The sequence below is a fragment of the Trematomus bernacchii genome, unplaced genomic scaffold (assembly GCF_902827165.1).
Source record: "Trematomus bernacchii unplaced genomic scaffold, fTreBer1.1, whole genome shotgun sequence".
NCBI lineage: Eukaryota > Metazoa > Chordata > Actinopteri > Perciformes > Nototheniidae > Trematomus > Trematomus bernacchii.
The window spans coordinates 16,017,606-16,037,426 of NW_022988043.1; the positions used below are offsets into that span (position 1 = coordinate 16,017,606).

The 19,821-nt window shown below is 40.5% G+C and overlaps 2 protein-coding genes across 3 annotated transcripts; one reads left to right on the forward strand and one right to left on the reverse strand.

The window, feature by feature from the left end:
* Nucleotides 1–1,491: 1,491 nt before the first annotated feature.
* Nucleotides 1,492–16,974, reverse strand: susd2 (sushi domain containing 2). 2 transcript variants are annotated; one of them, XM_034118482.1, is made up of 13 exons: nt 16,621–16,974; nt 15,903–16,101; nt 14,941–15,089; nt 14,152–14,509; nt 13,493–13,694; nt 11,967–12,052; nt 11,618–11,886; nt 9,659–9,802; nt 8,209–8,361; nt 6,193–6,444; nt 5,702–5,980; nt 5,234–5,410; nt 1,492–3,934 (listed from the first exon to the last, which is right to left on the reverse strand). In XM_034118482.1, the coding sequence occupies exons 1-13, from the start codon at nt 16,694–16,696 to the stop codon at nt 2,847–2,849; spliced, it is 3,432 nt and encodes a 1,143-aa protein (XP_033974373.1). In that variant the 5' UTR covers nt 16,697–16,974; the 3' UTR covers nt 1,492–2,846. The 2 variants fall into 2 exon arrangements, with proteins under 2 accessions (XP_033974373.1, XP_033974374.1); XM_034118483.1 differs by having other exon boundaries at nt 3,669–4,829.
* Nucleotides 16,975–17,043: 69 nt separating this feature from the next.
* Nucleotides 17,044–19,760, forward strand: si:dkey-174n20.1 (uncharacterized protein LOC796174 homolog). The gene is made up of 4 exons (XM_034117548.1): nt 17,044–17,436; nt 17,681–17,923; nt 18,187–18,489; nt 19,186–19,760. Exons 1-4 carry the CDS (start codon nt 17,316–17,318, stop codon nt 19,443–19,445), a joined length of 927 nt encoding a protein of 308 aa, XP_033973439.1. The 5' UTR covers nt 17,044–17,315; the 3' UTR covers nt 19,446–19,760.
* The last annotated feature ends 61 nt before the right edge of the window (nt 19,761–19,821 follow it).

The window sequence follows — 19,821 nt, forward strand, 5'->3', positions numbered from 1 at the left end:
TTACGTGAGGCAGAGCACGTCCCTGCCTCACTTCTCATCGCTCCCCGTAGTTGTAGCGGAGCTCTGCAAATTAGCTGATTTTGACTATAAAAAGCGATTGGAATCATACATAAATCCCACTTACAACACAGATCAGTGGAGACATTTTATTATTATTACTATTTAGTTTTTCTTTAGTTGTTTTTCCGTTACATTGGAGTATGACAGGTGAGGCTCTGCCTCCCCTGCCTCCCCTGCCTCCCCTGACTGCACGTCGCTGGTGGTGCTGGTGGTGACTTGGCACGTCACTTGTCGTCGTCTGTTTCTATCGTCTCTCCTGGCCTGTGACTACGGCTTTGCAGTGGCTGGCGTGGACCCACGTGGCTCTCTTGGCGACCTTGACCGCTGTCTGGGTGACGAGAAGCACCTGGTAGGGACCTTGCCAACGGTTGGATTTCCAGCTCTTTCTCCGGAAGTCCTTGACCAGCACGAAGTCGTCTGGTTGGATACGGTGGAGTGGACCAGTAGCAGGGGTAGGTAGACTTGCCGCTACCTGGCGTCTGATATCTGCTAAATTGGATGACAGGTTAACACAATATGACAACATAGCATCCTCACACAAAGTTGTGGAGGGGAGAGGACATCCTGGCGCCTTGATCCCAATCTGTGGAGGAGCTGCAAAAAGGATCTCAAAAGGGCTGAGTTGACTCTGTGTTTGTTTCCGCATCCTCATGTACATCAGCTTCATGTTAATTAAGGCTTTATCGGCTTCTGGCGTCCATTTAAGGCGATCTGCAGGTTTCAAACCGGTGACATGCGTGATTGTACGGAGTGGCTGTTCGAGCGGAGAATAGTTAGGAATGAATGACCTGCAGTATGAACACATACCCAAAAATGACATAATCTGTCGCTTAGTGACAGGTTTTGGCAGAGCAGCCAATGATGCAATACGCTTATCTGAAAGCGTTTTTCCCTCCCCTGAAATGATGTGACCCAGAAATGTAACTGTCTTCTGTACATATTGAAGTTTAGACAAACTGGCCTTGTGGCCCTCTGCTGCGAGGTGTTTTAACAAGGAAATGGTATCAGCTTCACACTGTTCAGCTGTGGGCGCGCAAATCATGAGGTCATCAACATATTGTATGAGAGCGGTGCCTTTGGAAACTTGTAGAGAGGCCAAACTTGTACACAGTGGGAGATTCGCAGTAGCCTTGACACAAACGTGTGAATGTGTATGGCTTACCATCATATTCAAATGTGAACCAAAATGTACTGTCTTTGTGTACAGGGACACTGAAAAATGCATTTGAGAGGTCTACAACAGGGAAAAATGCTGCAGAGGCTGGAACCTGAGAGAGAATGAGATAAGGATTTGGAACGAGCGGCGCGCGTGCATGTGCGGCTTCATTTACAGCTCGTAAATCCTGCACAAATCTCCATTCGTCAGGGGGTTTGTCACGGATCTTTTTAAACGGAAAAACAGGAGTGCGCACCGTAGAATCATTACACGCAATAATTACCCCTTGTTTAAGCAGGGAGGTAAAAACTGGCCGAATGCCATCAACAGCTTCACGCTTTAATGGGTATTGGGGATGATTTGGGCGGTAGGTAGACTTAGGGGTGATAACAATAGGTTCGGCAGAACGGATTAAACCAACATCATATTTGTGAGCTGCCCAGAGTGTCGGAGGCACATCTTTTAGCGCGGCAGGAAGCTCAGAAATATGAGAGTAACCTGAAAACACAGGCTCCCGTGGCCCGGCCCAGAATTCACACAGTCCTCGCCGATCAAAACAAGAGTACGTAGGGCGTGTATGTTACAGTCAACATCGTACTTAAAAACATCGTGTGACATGGAGTACATGATCTTAGGTGTGTGTGTGGCTGTCCAATCAGTGATATATTCCCAATCTTTAACGAATGGACCCAAATCCCTCCATTTATCAGTGGGGCCCCTTGCTAGTGAAATGTGCGGGACCGCCCCTGGGATTTGATACAGCTTGTGTTGTGTGGGTGTGAGTGTGACAGAAATAGCACTGCGCAGCGAGCTCCAATACATTGTTTTAAGCATGATTTCGTCATTCACACATTCCAACAGAAACTGTTCATCATAGTATTTGCATGTATCATCAGAAATGCTAGCAGTGCAATGTAAATTAGGAGCTTCCATAAACACAGCCAGTGGTGGGACACACTGACGGGCCAAACGCAACAGTTTCTGAGAATCAGGAAATGTAGCAAGCCATTGATACACAAACCACAATTCCTCGTCAAATGAGAGTTTTTGGACCATTGTAGGGGATGGTCGTCTGACTTTTAGACCCTCATTTGTAGAAATTAGGTCAAGGCCAAACCGGAGGATCAGATCTCTGCCCAGTAAATGTATAGGGCAGACAGATGACAGAAGGAAACTGTGTTTGACTGATGTGGGAAATGGATAGCTGTCATCACCGTTATCTCTACACTGGACTGGTACTGAAAACTTCTCCTTTATAGTTACACCTGCCACTCCTATTGAGTGAATAAATCTACCACTTAATTTGCAATCAGGCAAATCTGCCATTTTTACCACAGAATGTGTGGCCCCTGAGTCAACCAAAAACGTAACATCAACACCCATGATGGCTAGAGTAAGTGTGGGAAATTTCTTAAATGCTGCTTCAGTGTCATATTTCAAATATGTACCATCTTTAACCACAGGCATGTGTTCTAATCTATCGATAGCTTGCATGATGTGTGTGTGTGTGTGTGTCATTTCCCTGTTTTGATGCTGCAGGTAGAGGTCCCGTCTCACTTGACCGGACCCTCCTTTCCTCCTCTTCCGCACGTCAGTCTGAAGTTCCCCCTTGCTGTTGATTTCCCCGGTTCTAGTTCCATGCGGCTTTTGGACAGTCATTGACCCAGTGGTCTTTGGATCGGCAGATGAAACAGCTTCCATCTTCCCTTGCTTCTTGGTTGGTTTGGCGGCCTCTGCCCCGTCCTCCATGGGTGTTTTGTCCCTCGCCACCGCGTCCTCTGCCTCTTCCTCTGAAACCTCCTCTGCCTCTTCCTTGTGACCAACCTGTAACAGCTTGGGTCAGTTGGGCTTTTTCTTTTCTTTCACGTCTTTTCTTGTCGTCGTTGACCTTTTCTTCGTTCAGGCGGTGTTGGGAGTGAACGGCATGCCTGCGCATTTCTTCAAGTCTGGCGCCATCCATCACTCCAATGCAGGTTTGTTTTACAGATGTGGAGATGGGGGCTGTGAGACCGTTGAGGAAAACGTTGCTGAGGTGGGTCTCCCACACGCCTGTCTCAGGGGTTGGGTAGCCTTCAGGCCTGGCGATGCCGCTGTTTTCGTTGAACACCTGATGCAGACGATGATAATAGTCATTCACGGTCTCTTCTGCAGTTTGTTTGCAGGCGGAGATTTTTGACATGTCAACCTTTGCTGGAAACTTGTTTCTGATGGCTTCGCCGAGTGCGGTGATTGCGTCGCGGTATGGGGCATTGTCATTATGGTCCCATTCTGGTTTCTTCAGACAGAGTTGGCCAGCCAGCAGTGCCGTGAAATGGCTGGCGTGTGTTGGCCCGATTTTTAATGTCAGTAATTTCTTTATCTCAGGCATGGTGGGAGAGAACTGTTGGCAGAAGAGGAGTAGGGCTTTGGCGAATTTATCGCCGTCTTGTTGAATTTCAGGGAGATGTTCCAACATTTCCTTCATTGTCCAGGGGCGGTAAACAACAGCTGGACCCTGTGGTCCCATTGTTTGAATCATGGGAAATGCTTGTTGTACCGTGGAGTCGGGTCCTTCCTCTTCTTCTTCTTCTTCTTCTCCGTGCTGACCTTTTTGTTGGCGGAGCGATTCCTTTCTTGCTGCGTCAGCCAGTCCTTGTTGTTGGTGTGCAGGAGCGTTTGGAGGGGGTACGTATGGAGGAGGGAAAGGGTGTCCTGGGTCGAGGAGAGGGTTCCTCGTGCCTGTAAGAGAAGGATACAGAGAAGTGGATGTCTGGTGGAATGGATTGTGTGGTTTCGGACAACATTTATTTTCCCTCTTTCCTTCACTTTCATCATCCACCTTTATTTTCTTTAACGCTGAGGCTAACTGCCTCCTTTCACGGCATTCTGCTTCATCCTCCCAGTATTTTAAACACTTTCTGTGAGTTTCTATCTTTTCTAACGCTTTTACTTTAATTTTACTCTTCTTTCTCATTCCATCCTCATAATCTTGTAATTTGTCCTTTAGGTCTTTGAAGATCCTCCCTTTGGAAATACGAACATTTCCATCCATATATTTAATTTTGACACTGTTCTCACCATATTTGTCTCTCATGTCATCCACTATGGGCCCTGGGGCCTCAGCCCCCTTACTTTGTTTTGTCCCCATCTCTAGATAAATCTAGATTGGCTTCAAAATCCCTTAAGTGTCGATCAAACACTGCTCACCCGTCGGTGATCTTATATTTGTTTCCACGTACAAATCACAAAACTATTTTTCTTATATTTGCTTCCACGTACAAATCACAAAACTATCGCCGTAACTTTATTTACGTCAGATATTGCTCGTATCCTCTTTTGCGGTTAGCCACCCACTGCAGATGTCATGGAGTTTATTTAACTTTTACTTTTAAACAATTAGAAATTGTACATCTCAGCAGATATTTTAGAGGAATTGAGTTTGTTGGATCTCGTGAAGTCAATCAGTTTCACTCAGGCGCTGGTCCTCTTGTCCCGTAATACTTTCTGTCGAGGTAGAGGAGAATCCGAGGATCCCGGCGGCCAACCACCAGCGTCCCTGGGTGTCCCCGATGGAGCTTTCAGAGATCCCGCTTCTGACACCAAGTCTGTTGTCTGTATTTTAACCTCGTCAACACTGTAAAGATGTACAATGAGACTAATCAATAATAAACTGGTGAAAGCAAACAGAGTTGTCTTGTTGGTTCTTTATACAAGCTTGAAGGTACAGGTCATGCAAAATGCAAAGTGGTTTGCAGGAGTGGACACAGGGGCAAATGTGTGTGTGTGATTTAGAGAGGACTGTTGCTGTGCAAAAGGAAAGAGATAACACCTTCTCCTAACTGTTATCTTACAATGCTCTCATAAGGAACAAGAGCCTCATTGTTCAAATACGACCTTGGCAGGAAGCTACCGTGGGATACAACAGGTTGAGCTGACCAAGCAATTTCTCAGCATAATATCATCATTTGGTTTTACCATATAAAGTAATATAAGAAATTGCCACTACATCCTCTCTTGGTTTTGTTTCATATAACAAACCTGTGATACAGTAGGGCTGCTCTCCTGTCCAGCTCCCATCATCTAGACAGGTGCGCTCCGTTGAGCCGTACAGTGAGAAGCCTTCATCGCAGGTGAAGCTCAGACAGCTGCCCTCCAGGTAATGTGTCCCATTCTTCTTCCCATTCCTAGGTGTGGGAAGCCAGCCACAAGACACCACTAGAAGGAACAATAACACATTAGAAAATAAATATCAAAACTGTATGCTGTCCCAAATAGTAATAATCAAATGTTTTTGAAACGTATGAAAAACAAATACATTCACTTCATTTACAGTATCTTTTTCTTATCTTATGACATTAGTATAGCTGAACACAATCTATTACTGGTGAGGTTAGAGAGTGTAGGCATTTTAAGGTATACCATTATAATTTTTAATTTAAAGCAAGCAATAGCAAAGTTGTATGATACATTTGCATGTTGGCATGTAATACACATGTTGTGCTGTACCTTGCTCCAGGGCTTCCGTAAGGGCCAGATGGCTTTCGTAGGCCCCGAGGGTGGCGTTTCCCATTCTCAGGCTCTGTGTGGTCAGGGTATCATATTTACAGAACTGCGCTCCTTCTCCCAAGCACATCGCCAACATGTCTGCCATCAGAGGGTCATCGGGTGTCTCGGGTAGAGAAAAGGCGGGAACAAAGGCAGTATCATGGCTTGGTGGGAAATAGTATGTATCCATAAGGTACTTTGAGTCATATGTGAAGAGGGAGGACGTCTTTGAAATGTTCCCTGTGGATAAAAGTAACAAAAAACTCAGTTCAGATAAGCATCAATGTTGTCCATGTCCAGCCATCCATCCATCTTCTACCGCTTATCAGAGTCGGGTCGGGGGTAGCAGTTCCTGTATAGGCTTTGATATTTTATGTTGCTTTAAAGTGAACACTGAGCAACTGAGCAAAATGCCGCATTGATATTAATATATACAAGTCTTTCATGCTCACAGCCAGCTCCAAAGGTGAAGATTTCCTCCGGTGTGGCGTCGGCTGGGGAAAGGATCTCTCCTAGTCCGGTCAACAGGTCATCTGAGGGGTCAGAGTTCATGAGACCGAGGAGACCCTGAGTGTGGTTAGTAAACTCTGATGGAAGCAGGACGGTCACTGCCATGGCTCCTTCACGCACCCGAACCTCCACGCCAACTCCAGAGAGGAAGATTACTGTCACATTCTGAAGACTGGGGGTGAACACAAATATTCCTAGAAAAAAAAAAAATAGACATTTTGTTTTTACAAAATAAAATAGAGCATCACATTTTGTTACAACTGGTTATGGTCATTAGTGGAAAATCTCATCTCAAGAAGTGGCATTTCGAAACTTAATTAATACAAAGAAAAAATATTTTTCTGGTACTGTAAGCATGAAATATTTTTTGACAATGTGTTATTTAATGTCAATATTATATGCTGTATATAATATGCCGTGTCTATAATAAATTAAAAACTGCTGTATAATGGCTTTAATAGGGCTTATAGGTGATGAATAAATACAGAGTGATGAATATTCATAATGCCTTATATTTAAAGGTCCCATGTCATGCTTTTCCGGTTATTACCCGTCCCCTTGTGTGTTATCAAGGTTTTTATGCATGTAAACGGTCTGCAGAGTCAAAAACCCTCAAAGTACACCCTGTAGGGAGTAAAACTCTAACACAGAAAAGACCTCCCCAAAACGCCACGTTGGAGATTTCTCATGTTCTTCCTGGGCATCGTGACGTCTGGATACCCAGTAGCCACGCCCAGAGCTATGACGAGATACGGTCATGCGGTACTCGGAACCAAATGGACCAATCCGCGGAGCCGTTACGTTAAGCCCCCGCTGATTGGTCCAAATGGACCAATCCACGGACTTCCTCACACACACACACAGTGCAGGCAGCTCTGCTGATTTCTCCTCCCTGGCTGCAGGCTGATAACAGACAGTTGGGATCACGGCGAAATTCTCTCTGCAGACCCATTCTCACAGCGTTTATCAACCTTTTTCTTACTCAATATCAAGCCACACTTATTGTTTTTACTTCGGCTGTGAGTTTGTGTGTGCTCAGGATGAGTTTGGCTGTGTTTCGCTGTGTATCTAAACAAGGAAACAACACCTCCACGGAGCTCAGCGCGATTCACAACGTCCCGACCAATCAGAGCACTGTGCTCACAGGGAGGGTGGGGGCTGGAGCTTTGGGAGCTACAACGAGCCGTTAAAGGCAGAGAGTGAAATTCAGTGAATACACGTAGTTTACAGAGATGCTGTATGAGAAACCAATGTGAGTTTGGAAAATTGCACAATATAAATCTATTCTAGTATACCTCAACAATGGAATTATGATCAGTGGAAATGGCCATGACATGGGACCTTTAAAACAATAATCATAAACAAAAAGCATTTTATTGGACTTTTAGGGTCAAGTATAATAATACTAAATAATAGCTACCATTCACTCACATTTTTGCAAGGAACTTAGTTAACGTTTATTCCCACAGTTGTCAAATATACAAATATTTAAATGCATAATAATTGGTGGTCATTGATAGCTTTCATGGAAGTTAAATAGCATCTTTGGATCTGTAAGAACACACAAAACATAACATTTATTTTCACTTTACTTAAAGCAAACAATGACCACTTAAAATCAAAAAAGTAACTTAATATCACATTCATATGCATTAGCACAGTGATTATAATGCATTATTTAAAAAAAAAAAACAATAACACCTTTGGGAATTATAATAAACTATGATCCTTGCAAAGTCAGCTAGAGACTAGCAATTATAAGGTATTATGATACTAAATATATTAGTCAATATAATGTTTTATAATTATGTTATAATCATTATGAATATCTTGATTGCTTATAACTGTAACTGTTTAATACAATAGGCAGAGTATAACGCATCATACATATGTTTATAATGCATTATAGGGTCACACAGAAAGTGTAACCATAATAAAGAATGGTATGAAGTTCTCACCGTGTAGGTCCATCCATCTCTGCTCGGTGAAAGGTAGGACCTTTTGGTTCCTCAGCACCTGAAGGTGGCCATCTGCTAGACGCACCTCAATGACATCAGAGGTATTTCCTTTCATAGCCACGGATGACAGCACTGTGGCTTTGGCCGATGTACCTTGGTGGTCAATATAAACGTCACAATATCACAGATGTGCTACTATGTATGTTAGGAAGTATATCACTCGTCACCGGCTTGAGCTTCAATATCAGGATGGTTATGTTGCGAAAATACTGAATGTACTCTTCCAAATATCAGAGGAGCACATGATAACAAAGGCCCTACGTAGCTGTGTACGTAACCGGATGTATGATTACCTAGAAGAGCATCAGGACTGTTTTAGGCATATGATAGCTATGTGACAACGATTAACATGATGATTCAGCCTATAGGGAGATATGACTGTCATGTTTATTGCTTACGCAGGCCTTAGCTAATCTGAACTAAACATTGAATACTGCTTTGAACCGGTATTCTGCCTATTGTGAGTGTAACCCTCTCTTGTATTTAAAGCATGTCAAGGACACTGTTCTGGGAACTATTTGTCCCATGCAGCTATGTATGTGAGTGATGACGACTTCCATTCTTGCAAGGATAATAAATGTATCCTGATATTGAAGCTTAAGCCGGTGACGAGTGATATTTTTTCTAACAATGTACAACATATTCTGTATTACTGTTCATCTCTCTGCATATCAGATAATCTCAATGTTTGATTTTACTGATCTAATGAGGAGAATGTGATCTTCTGCAGTCACTGGGCTCATGGCTGTTGTGTAATGGCTTGGAGAAAATTCTGAAAAATGAAGCCAACTTCTGTTTTTCTTTACCACTTCTGAACCCAAGAGATACTCAGCAAAAACAGGCGGGAACTAAGTTATATTCTGTCATTTGTCAGCGGCAACATGTTTCAATCACACAAGAAATACCTGTCATCACTTGCCTGCAGAAGAAAAGGAGTGTTAAAGATGTGATTGAGCTTTTAACTCTTTTTAAAGAGGCCCTATTATGCTTTTTGGGGATTTCTGGGCTCTGGTTTCAGACAGAGGGTGAAAAGAGCTGCAGCACAGGCAGTATGAGAAAAAGGAGGAAAAAAGACCTTTATGAACATTAAAGCATGGAAACATGTCACAGAAGAGGCACACCATACAATTATGAAACCTTAACATGGGCATAATTGGGCCCCTTTAAGAGGAGTGCAAAGAAAAAAGTCCAAGCAAAAGAAGACAAAAACAAGTAAAATTTAGAGGCAGGTAATCAATCTTGTGACAAAAAAAAAAGAGTCACTCAAATAATAAAAAAAGGATTATCGTTTGTCCTGGAAACATTTTGATCCAAACAAAGCTGCTGCAGTAGTAGCATGTGGTTTAAAGAGTGGACACAGACGGGCCTTTCACATCAAATGTGCACTCACCATTCTTAAATTTCAGCGCCTCTGTTCTGGCCTGAACACTCAGCTCTCTGTCTGGAGAAGACACAAGGTAGTATTCTCCTTTGCCGTTGAAAGTGTAGCCGAGCCCGTCAAACGTTACGAAATGCGGATCCCCGAGGACAACACCTGCGAGGCGACGAGAAAGAAATGACTGATGCGTTTACAACAAATACTCACATAAACATATTTCTTTCACAGTACATCTCTCACATCAGTATGCGGTTTATTGTTGTCTTTATAGTCTCTGGAGAGCAGGAAGTCAATTGTGTGATCTAATATGTTTTCACATTGTAACTCTCAGCCGCAGTCTGTAATTCAGTTATTTTTCCTGAAAGCTCCTCTGGTATTACTCTAGTGTCCATGTGTAGAATACACTGTAGCAAGTGTGTGTCGCACACAGTGGCAATTAAACATAGATACACTTTTTCTTGCTGTCGCGGTGCACTTCTTGCATCAAAAGCTTTACCCAAAATTCAGCAAACTGAAACCAGCAACCCCCTTTATTCATCAAGAAACAGATCCTATATGTTTGACGTTAAGAAATAATATAATATCTATTGAAATATTCCACACTTTCTTCCACGCAGGAGAAAAACGTTATATTTGTAATGCAGACTAAAACAATAAACCACAAGCCTTAAAGGGGAAATAGGAGAATTCCCACATGTTGTTCCAAAGGTCAAGACAGCTCAAAGATGTATGTGAACATGAACAACTCCCTTTTAAATCCTATGTGATCGAAGTATGGAGTGTGGAACTGCTCTATATTCAATAAATGGTTAAAGATGTGATCGATGACACAGCACCGTAGGAAATGGTCTTAGTATATTGGGAAACTTTCTGTTACAACTACAACACAACAATAGCATAAAGCTTGTTTACAAAAAGAGGCTTTTCAGCCCCTTTGCAGTGGCTCCCTCTAGCTTTGAACAAAAATAACATGGAAATATAACAGCTATTTTTATTTTTGTTGCACAATGGACACTTTTTTGAAAGGTTCTCTATTCGTCTCCAAGTTTGAGGTGATACTGTGAAACTGAAATAGTATTAGAATTTGATCAGCTTATTATGCATCACGTCCTTCTACATCTATGTTCTGGCGCCTCACGGTGGTAGCTAATCCTCAATTTCAGACTTCCCGGCCTTGGAAAACTAACCATGATTTTTTTATTTTATTATTTATTCTACTATTTCAACAATTAGACAATTTATACATCCAAGAAACAAACAATATTAGAAGAACTGGGAGGGCAGAAAGCATAGCTTATACAGAAGTAGCCCTCCCGTGAATCATCCAGTTGCAGGATAAAGAAAAAAGATACACACTAAATTCTCTATATATAGAATTTTGTTCATCTGTGTGCGTATTTAATTACGGATTTATAGACTCACACAGATAAATTCAACTCCAAAAAAAAAGAAAAGGCACAAATGAAATAGAGAGTTGAATTCTGCGTATTTAGATTCCTTTGCTTTGCATGCCAACAATAATGGCTTGCTTGATATATTGTGAGAAATCAGCAACCCAAAAAAAAAGGTAATCTTGAAAGACATTTCCAGGACAAGGACACAGCATTTGCTGCTACTTATGTTAAACAGGTAGAAATGTCGATAGACTTTCAAAATGTTTCTTTATTTTCTATGCAACAAACTAGTTTTTGTATACATAGTATAACTCTATAAAACTTTAAAAGCTGTGTTTCAAAAATGTTTTACACCTCCAGACACACTTAATTTGGTGGCAAAGGGGGGACACTAATGGCTCCTTTGTTAATAAAGGTGGCTGACCCTAGTGAAAATAACACATTGTAGTTTCTAATTTAGGCACTGTAGCAAATGTAATTTCAGATTCAAATGAACTTTTTACTGGTTAAGTAGGTCTGTGCTACTGTGCACATATATTGAGTTATAAAAACATGAAATCGACTTGATGTGTCTCACCAGCTTTTGGGGGCTGGTAGCTGCGACAGCCGCTAGAAGGGCGATGGTTGAAGTAGATGTTGCAGTGGTCAGACCACAGGCAGCAGTAGTAGAAACTCATGACATCGTAAAGCCAGTGTGAGTACCCCGGCACCCGTGGGGGCTCCCTGTAGGGAGGCGAGCCCCAGTCGTGAGCCCTGTCCGGGGTGCTGCCCCCGATCGAGTCTCCCGTCAGCACCAGAGCCCCTGTGCTGTCATAGCAGCACTGCTGCCCCGATCCATGCGTAGGACTGGAAAAATTAAAATAAAACCATGTCAAAAAGTTTGTAAAAATGTATCAATTTATTTTACATAAGATAAACACTCCTACCTGGCCTGAATGGCTCTGACACAGTGGACGGAACCTGGGTGATAAGTGCACACACTGCCCCGCTCAATGTCACAACTATAATCAGTCTGAAATAACACAGTGAATAAAAACTGTCTCAGTAATACAATTATCATCAATCTAATATGATTTGCAAATATAAACATTAACATTCAAGAAACAACACTTATTGATCGGTTTTATTTCTGGTTAACAGAAGTCCAATAAAGTATTTTAATGCGGATCACATGTAATGATTGAATACAAAGCAAGTTCCCTAAATGAGTCCTGAGTCTTTGGTTTCTGGGATGACTGAATGACTTCAAATAATTTGTACTATGCAATTGAATCACTGCAGTTCTTTTGTTTACAGTACTTCCTGAAATCCAGGCTAACTCTTCATGCTGACTGGTCACAATGTGGCTGTCATCATATGTATAGTTCTGTTTCGTTTATGAATTTGCTTGCAATATATGCCATTAAAACATAATTTATATTCTGTCTTGTCTGGCTTTTAAAATATTTGACTCTGATGAGCTAACTGGTACTGTGCTTAGAACAAAGAAGTATTTGCTTATTGCATCACACTCATATTTGTGTCTTCTCCACTGTCAGAATGTTAATATTAATTCTAAAACACACTGCTATTAACACCCTTTTGAAAACGCTTAAGTTTAATTAGCACGTTATATATTAAAACATCAACTATACTTGTAAGACAGTGTTATAGGTTCTTGAATTAAGCTTAAGATTGTCATTTAGTTAAGGTACACATATTTTTCTGCCATAGGATACGCTTAATATATTGATTCTTTAAGTGTTGATACTACTACTAGAGTTATTTATACTAATCAACTGAAAAAATATAATTATAAATCTTTAAAAATAAAAAATGTATATTGGTAATATAAAAGTACCGGAGTTGATCAAAGTGCACCAGAGATGGCAAAAGTACACACATCCTTTACTCAAGTAGAAGTACAGATACTCATGTTTAAAAATACCCTGGTAAAAGTAGAAGTACTGACTAAACTTCTTTACTCAAGTAAAAGTAAAGAAGTATGGGCTTCGAAATGTACTTAAGTAAAAAGTACCCATAACTACCAGCTGTTTTAAAGAGTACCTGACCTCCCTTTATATTAATAGAACAATAATGTCATTGTTAGCTAATGAATGTTTCCATGCTGAACAACGGCAACATGACAACGTTTTCATTGGTCCCTCTTCTTTAGAGAAGACCAGGAAATGATGGATACACGGATCGTGTTCAAATCAATACGCACGCAATGACTCTAAATAATAATGATCACGCCACCAAACACACATTCAAACTAAAGGAACGCGCCTGTTTTGAAAATGTAAGAAGTATTAAGTACAGGTATTTGTGTTAAAAATGTACTTAAGTAAAAGTAAAAAGTCGTCAGAAAAATATAAGTAGTGGAGTAAAGTACTGATACAAGAAAAATGTACTTAAGTACAGTGACAAAGTATTTGTACTCCACTACTTCCCACCTCTGAAGTGCACTCACATGAAACCTGCCTGTGTCAGCACGGGCCTGTGCCAGAGTGCAGGGACAGGTAATGAGTTCCTCCAGGAAGTTGGGCAGCTTGTTCTCCAGGACGTCCCACTGCAGACACCGGCTCCTGGCCCAGGCTGCAGACTCATCTCTGAAAGCCTGCTCCAGGTGCCAGGCTAACACATGCCCACCGCTCCAGAGCCCCTCTACATCCCTGCGTATCAACAAACACCATTTTAAGAATATTTGACTTTAATTTTATATTTCAAAGGGAAATAACAGAGTTTAAGCCAGAGCTGAAATTAATTATGTGGTGGTTAATTGGTCTAATAATCTATTTATCATACTGTCAATCAAAAATTGCACAAAATAAATATAATAACACAATTTCAAAAGCCTGGGGTGACAATACTTAAGTTATTTAACAAGTAGAAAAAGCTTAAAATACCATTAGCTTCCTAAGTTTGTTTCTTAAATGTGTCCTTGAGAAATGTTCTATGATCCGCAGGGTCGTGTTGAAAAGAAAGCTTGAGAGAATGAAGGAAATCAGGACAGCCTAAAGTCAGTGGTTACAAATGTTTTAATAGCGTTGATGCCAGTTTAGTGTTTATTTATTTTAAAAGATCATAAGGCGTTGTAAATTAAAGATGAGGGATATGTGTTATGGATACCTTGCTCCATCTGACTTAGAACTAGCAGTGATGCGAATGTTTCCCAACTTCCAGTCGGAGTAGTCCTCTGAGGGCTCGGGGACGAAGCTGAAGGCACCAGTGTTGGGCAGATTCCTTCCGAGGGAGTACAGGTAGCTCAGCTCGGCCTGCAGAGAGGATGATCCGTTCACCCCCGACTCAGTGCTCCTGCTGAACTCTCTGTAACCCCACAGCTCTAGGTTGACCGTCTCTGCACCAATCAAAGAGCTGTTCCATGTCATCTTTAGACATCCAGACACGTTTGGTGTGCCGTAGTACTGCCACTGTGTTGCATTCACCAGGATGACTTCAAAGGCAGGGTCAGCCTTACTGGGGTGGACTAACAGTAAAAACCAGAAAAGATTTAGGGGATCACACAGGTTTGCTCTACCAAGAGTTGTGCAGATTCAACATAAAACATGTCGGACAATGATAAGAAGACACATGAGAAAATAACTGCATTGAGAAGCTACTTTTGCTTCATAAAAAGTATTGATCAAGTGGTTGCATAAATGGTTTGTCCGTTCATCTTTTCACAGTGGAACCACCTTTTCAGAACATTTCTTTCTTTATTTTAAATGCCACCTTATAAGCTTTACCTGAAATGATACATTCAGAGGAGGTATTTCTTAAAATGTTAATTTTAAATAATGTTTCCTGATACTCACTCAGTGCTATGTATAATGGAATTTACATGACACAAATCAAATCACAGGTTCACAAGTCAATTCAGAAGTGGAAAAAATATATATATATATTCCAGAAACACACCTGACAAGAACTCTCCAGATCTGTCAAAATGTATCCCGTCGATTGAGACAGTAAATGGTATCCAACCTGTCTCGTACAATAAAGGAGAGATACAGTAGCCGTGGCCTTCATCATCAATAAATCCTTCTCGTTCAATTTCACCCTTGAACCTTCAAATGAAAAAGGCACATTTGGTTTTATTTGTTTATGGCATGTTACGTTACACAACGTTACTACTCCGCCTTCAATACAATTTGTATTCTGTAAACACTCCGACATTCTAGAGTACTAGAATAACCTTTCAAAATGCTTTCATTCAACATTTAATGACAGTCAATAAATATTATGTCTTTGTCAGGATGAAATTTGCAGCTTTTATTTGTGAGTGGATCACTGAAATAAAGGATAAACCTTTTTTATATATTAGACTTGTATTTATACTGCATTATCTGAAAAATCGAATTTGTTAATCCAAAGTAATTGTCATATTTTTTATGTTTTTTCATCTGCTTTTAAAAACAGGGTTATCATTATTGTAATTATTGTATTTATATTATTATTGATATAAAAATAACCCGTGTGTGCCACTTCTTTAATGAAAGCGAAAATAGGTTTTTGCAAAATAACTAATTTTTGCTTTTTTTACAACTCCAACAAATTACTTATTACACTGAAAAGATATATGATCTTAAATGATATGTTATTTTACAGTAAGCAACGTTTTTTTTTGATTTTCTCAGGATTACTCTGTGCCTTTTCTGAAAAATATTGGAATTCACACACAAATATCAGTAACGAATACTTAATTGGATAGTAAGTAGCCTTGCACAGAACAAAGTCTAATGAAAAACACATGCACTTAGTCAAAAAAACTCTACATATGATCTGTATATAGTGTACATATTTTCACTGTGAGAACCTAATCAGATGATGAGTACTAGATTAAGATCATGAATACGTCAGCCGTGGTTGTAGACACAAACCTGCAGAGAAGTCGCCCACCAGGATGAAGGGCCACGCCGAGGATCCTGAGAGCTCTACCGCCTAGCATGGAGCTGGAGTGAGGCGTCACCTGGAAACACGACTGGTTGTAGTCTGCACAACACTTCAGCAAAGACACACAGGTTGCATGGCAGGAGCATTTCTCCAACACGTCTCCACACTGTCCCCTGCATGTTTGACCTAGTGAAAAACATACAAAACATTTTAAATAAAAACAATGGTGGAGAAAGTATTCAGATTAGTTATTAAGGAAACAATACCACTGTGTAAACAGGCTAAATAAGTCCTGCTATAATTTTACAAAAGAAAAGTACATATGTATCCCATTTGAGTATAAATGATATTGTTGAATTATAATTATGGATGTTATTAATGTGTTCATCACAATGTTGCAGCTGGTGGGCCTATATTTTTAAATAGTACACACACACACATATTTATGTATGAATGTATGTTTGTATGTATGTTAATGGAGTGAATTGAAAATAAATCTGAATATTAAAGGAGAGTTAGTATACGAAATAGAACATCGAAATATTCAGGTTGTTGCATCTAGTTAAAATGCACAATGCAAATAAGTTATAAAACGCCCATTTAATTTAATCTATTCAAAGGGAAAAATAATAAGGGGCGATTTTATATTTGAACAGCAGGTCAGCAGCTATCTCATGTTTATAAATACTTTGAAAAGTTACTTACCAGCTGTTTTAGACGAGAAAAGGAGAAAGATTCCACAGAGAAAAATTGTCTCTTTTAAATGCCCTCTCGTGTGCATGGTAAAGAACAAAATACCACTGCGCGAACACACACATCTGCCCTACACCTCGCTTTGTGGAAAACTACCATTGAGTTGTATCTGAGTATCAAAGGTCATTTAAATAGCAAACAGACTTTCCAATGACAGTTACGAAGCTATAAATTAACAGACGTTGGTCAGTAAAATAAAGGTCTTACACAAACACTATTTACAGTGTATGCTTTACAAAACGCACACTGTCTTGTATATGCAGTTGTTTTCTAAGACATGTTTGCTAGTATTGTAAATGTTGTTAAATCCTGGGATAATTCACGTGTAAATTCACGCGAGACCTTACGGGATTTTAGCATTTCGCGCATGTGCAGTTCATGACACTCCAAATCTCCCAGTAAAGAATGAATGATATGGAGGAGGGGGATTGTCAAATTGAATCAAAAAACAGTTTCTTGTTATGATTAATCCCCCCTGGATAATTTTCGCGACGTTTGGCGTGACAAGCAGCACAGTGGAGGAATAGTATGATATGGGAATGAGGTATTTCTTATTCAACTAGCAAGCTAGCTGACGTTAGCTATAGGCTCACATAGCCAGCAGCATCAGTACTGTAGTTCATAATAGGCTAACAAAACACAGGAAAATGTACTTTCTCTACACAATTATCGCGTCTTTAGCCGTTTTCTTCATTTTGAAATGGTTGAAAAAGAGGAGATATTGCACCGACCTAAGAAGACTTGATGGAAAAACAATTCTCATTACAGGTAAATTAACATGTCTTGTTCATTGCAACGCATCCCTTAGTTATTTCGTTTAGTAGTAGCATGTACTGTATGTGTAGCTCAGTGTGGATTAAATTGCTAATGATTATACCAAACATCCCTGCCTGTTGTTGCCTAATATAATCATAACAACCTGCTTATTTAGTTAATGTTACTGCTGTGCTTCCTTTGTCACACTCCTGCCATTGTATTCCACACATTCATTTTATATTTGTGTCTATTCAAGGTGGGAATTCTGGCATTGGCAAGGAGACTGCCATTGCCTTGGCCATGAGAGGTGCTCGGGTCATCATCGCCTGCAGAGACCCGGACAAGGCTGAGAAGGCTGTGAGGGAGATCAAGTTGAAGAGTCACAGCCTTAACGTCCTCCACATGGAGCTGGATCTGGCCAACCTGAGCTCTGTGAGGGAGTTCTGTAAGAGCTTCTTGCAGAGAGAGAAGAAGCTTGACATCCTGGTCAATAATGCAGGTCAGGCAGTCCACCACAATTCTTAATACAGGACTGATGCCACCAAAGAAAGAGGCACACATGTTATTCTTTAAAGTGATGACTTTGAGTTTGTTTGGTCGCATGTTAGAGTTGACCTGCTAATATTACAGTAAAGATTTGTTGGCTTTTTTCATGCCATGTGTCCAGGCATTAAGGTTGCTGTAGTGTATAGATTGTGCAGCAACAGGAGCTAAAAGCCATTGTTGTGACTTCTTTCTTCACTCTCTGTGGCGCTTCCTCAGGCATGCCCGGTGTCCTTGAGTGGACAGACAACAACTTCAGCATGTGTTTTGGCGTCAACCACTTGGGTCACTTCCTGCTAACCAACCTGCTTCTGCCTCGCCTGAAGGAATGTGCCCCCAGCCGGGTGATCACCCTCACATGCTCCAGCTACAAATACCAGAAACTGGACTTCCAGGACCTCAACTACAACCAGCTGCCCTTCTTCACCTACTGCCGCAGCAAGCTGGCTAACATCTACTTCAGTCAGGAAGTGGCCCGCATCACTGAAGGGAAAGGAGTGACCTCCTATGCTGTGCACCCCGGTAAGAGGGCCTGTTTTGATGCTGCTCTTGTCCTGCACTGGTGTCCAACTCAGTGTTTATTGCATATTCTGTCCACCTGCTTACAAAACAATACAGGTTACTGTCAACGGAAGTTTAATGTAGCACAATGTGATGCTAAATTCATAGATTTTTTATTTTCTGACATATTATAGAAGAAACAAATTATCAATTGTAGTGAAGTTACAGCTTTTTATCTTTTATTAAAATTGAGTATTTTTTTTAACTTTCAGTTTAAAAAAGATAATTGATGTGCATGTGATACATTTATTTACAATCAACATATTTTGACATTTAGGGTTGGGCTATAAAGCACAAAAAAAACCTATTCAAACTGTTTATTAAACATGACTGTACAGTTTACATTAAGATAGCTCTCATTGTTCATATTAGTGTTTGTATCACACCATCTGGTTACAATGGTTGAAAATCAATGAGCAGGGCATCTTCATGACAGTATTGTATTTATTTACAGGAAATGAATGAACCAAAACAGACTTTGCTATATTATTTTATTGATTAAACATTCTCAATTGACTTTATCACAACCCTATCACAAGATATACTTAAAACCTGATTTATAATGACTCATTACTAAGATTTGAATCATATTGCCAGCCCAAAGACAGTCTGTATTCCTGATGCTTAACATTTCTCCTCACATCTGTGTTGCTCCAGGTTTCGTCCAAAGTGGCTGGACATGCCACTACTCCATCCTGTTCCGGATGCTGGTGCAGGTGATCATGTGGATGTTTTTCGTGCCGTGTGAGATCGGAGCTCAGACTGTCATCTACTGTGCTGTGTCAGAAGAAGCAGCCAAACACAGCGGGGGTTACTTCATCGACTGCAGACCAGCTACTCTGCGTCCTTTCGCAAGAGACGCTGCTGTGGCAAAGAAACTGTGGGAGGCCAGTGAGAGACTGGTGAACCTGGCCTGATGGGAAGCTGGGGGACTGATTCTGAGAGATATTTATGTTCACATACTTCTTTTTATTAATTTATTCCATTGATATGTTTGATATGTTTTTCCATTGATATGTTTGATATGTTTTTCCATTGATATGTTTGTGTACAATGCAATTCTCTGTATTCAGGGAGGTTTGTGAGTTCTTTCATAAACAAACGGTTCACCCTGGTCATTGACATGTTTGTGTACAAGGCAGAACAAATCTTGTTCTTTTATGTGCTTGTGAATTTCAAAAGGAACTGTTTTGCACAAATAAAATAAAAACTTATTTTACAGTGTTTTTTCAGTTTCTAGTAAATTGTCATTCAATTAAATGTATGTGATTACAACATTTGATATAGTGAATA

What these genes read in the sequence shown, in the direction of transcription:
- susd2 (XM_034118482.1), bottom strand. Translation starts at nt 16,696, where the DNA reads ATGCACACGAGAGGGCATTTAAAAGAGACAATTTTTCTCTGTGGAATC. An exon ending in CTGACACAGGCAGGTTTCAT is followed by an intron (nt 12,053 to 13,492) that starts GTGAGTGCACTT and finishes GTGTTATTTCAG; the next exon opens with ACTGATTATAGTTGTGACAT. An exon ending in GGCGCTGAAATTTAAGAATG is followed by an intron (nt 8,362 to 9,658) that starts GTGAGTGCACAT and finishes TTGACCACCAAG; the next exon opens with GTACATCGGCCAAAGCCACA.
- si:dkey-174n20.1 (XM_034117548.1), top strand. Translation starts at nt 17,316, where the DNA reads ATGTACTTTCTCTACACAATTATCGCGTCTTTAGCCGTTTTCTTCATT. An exon ending in AAAAACAATTCTCATTACAG is followed by an intron (nt 17,437 to 17,680) that starts GTAAATTAACAT and finishes TGTCTATTCAAG; the next exon opens with GTGGGAATTCTGGCATTGGC. An exon ending in CATCCTGGTCAATAATGCAG is followed by an intron (nt 17,924 to 18,186) that starts GTCAGGCAGTCC and finishes GCGCTTCCTCAG; the next exon opens with GCATGCCCGGTGTCCTTGAG.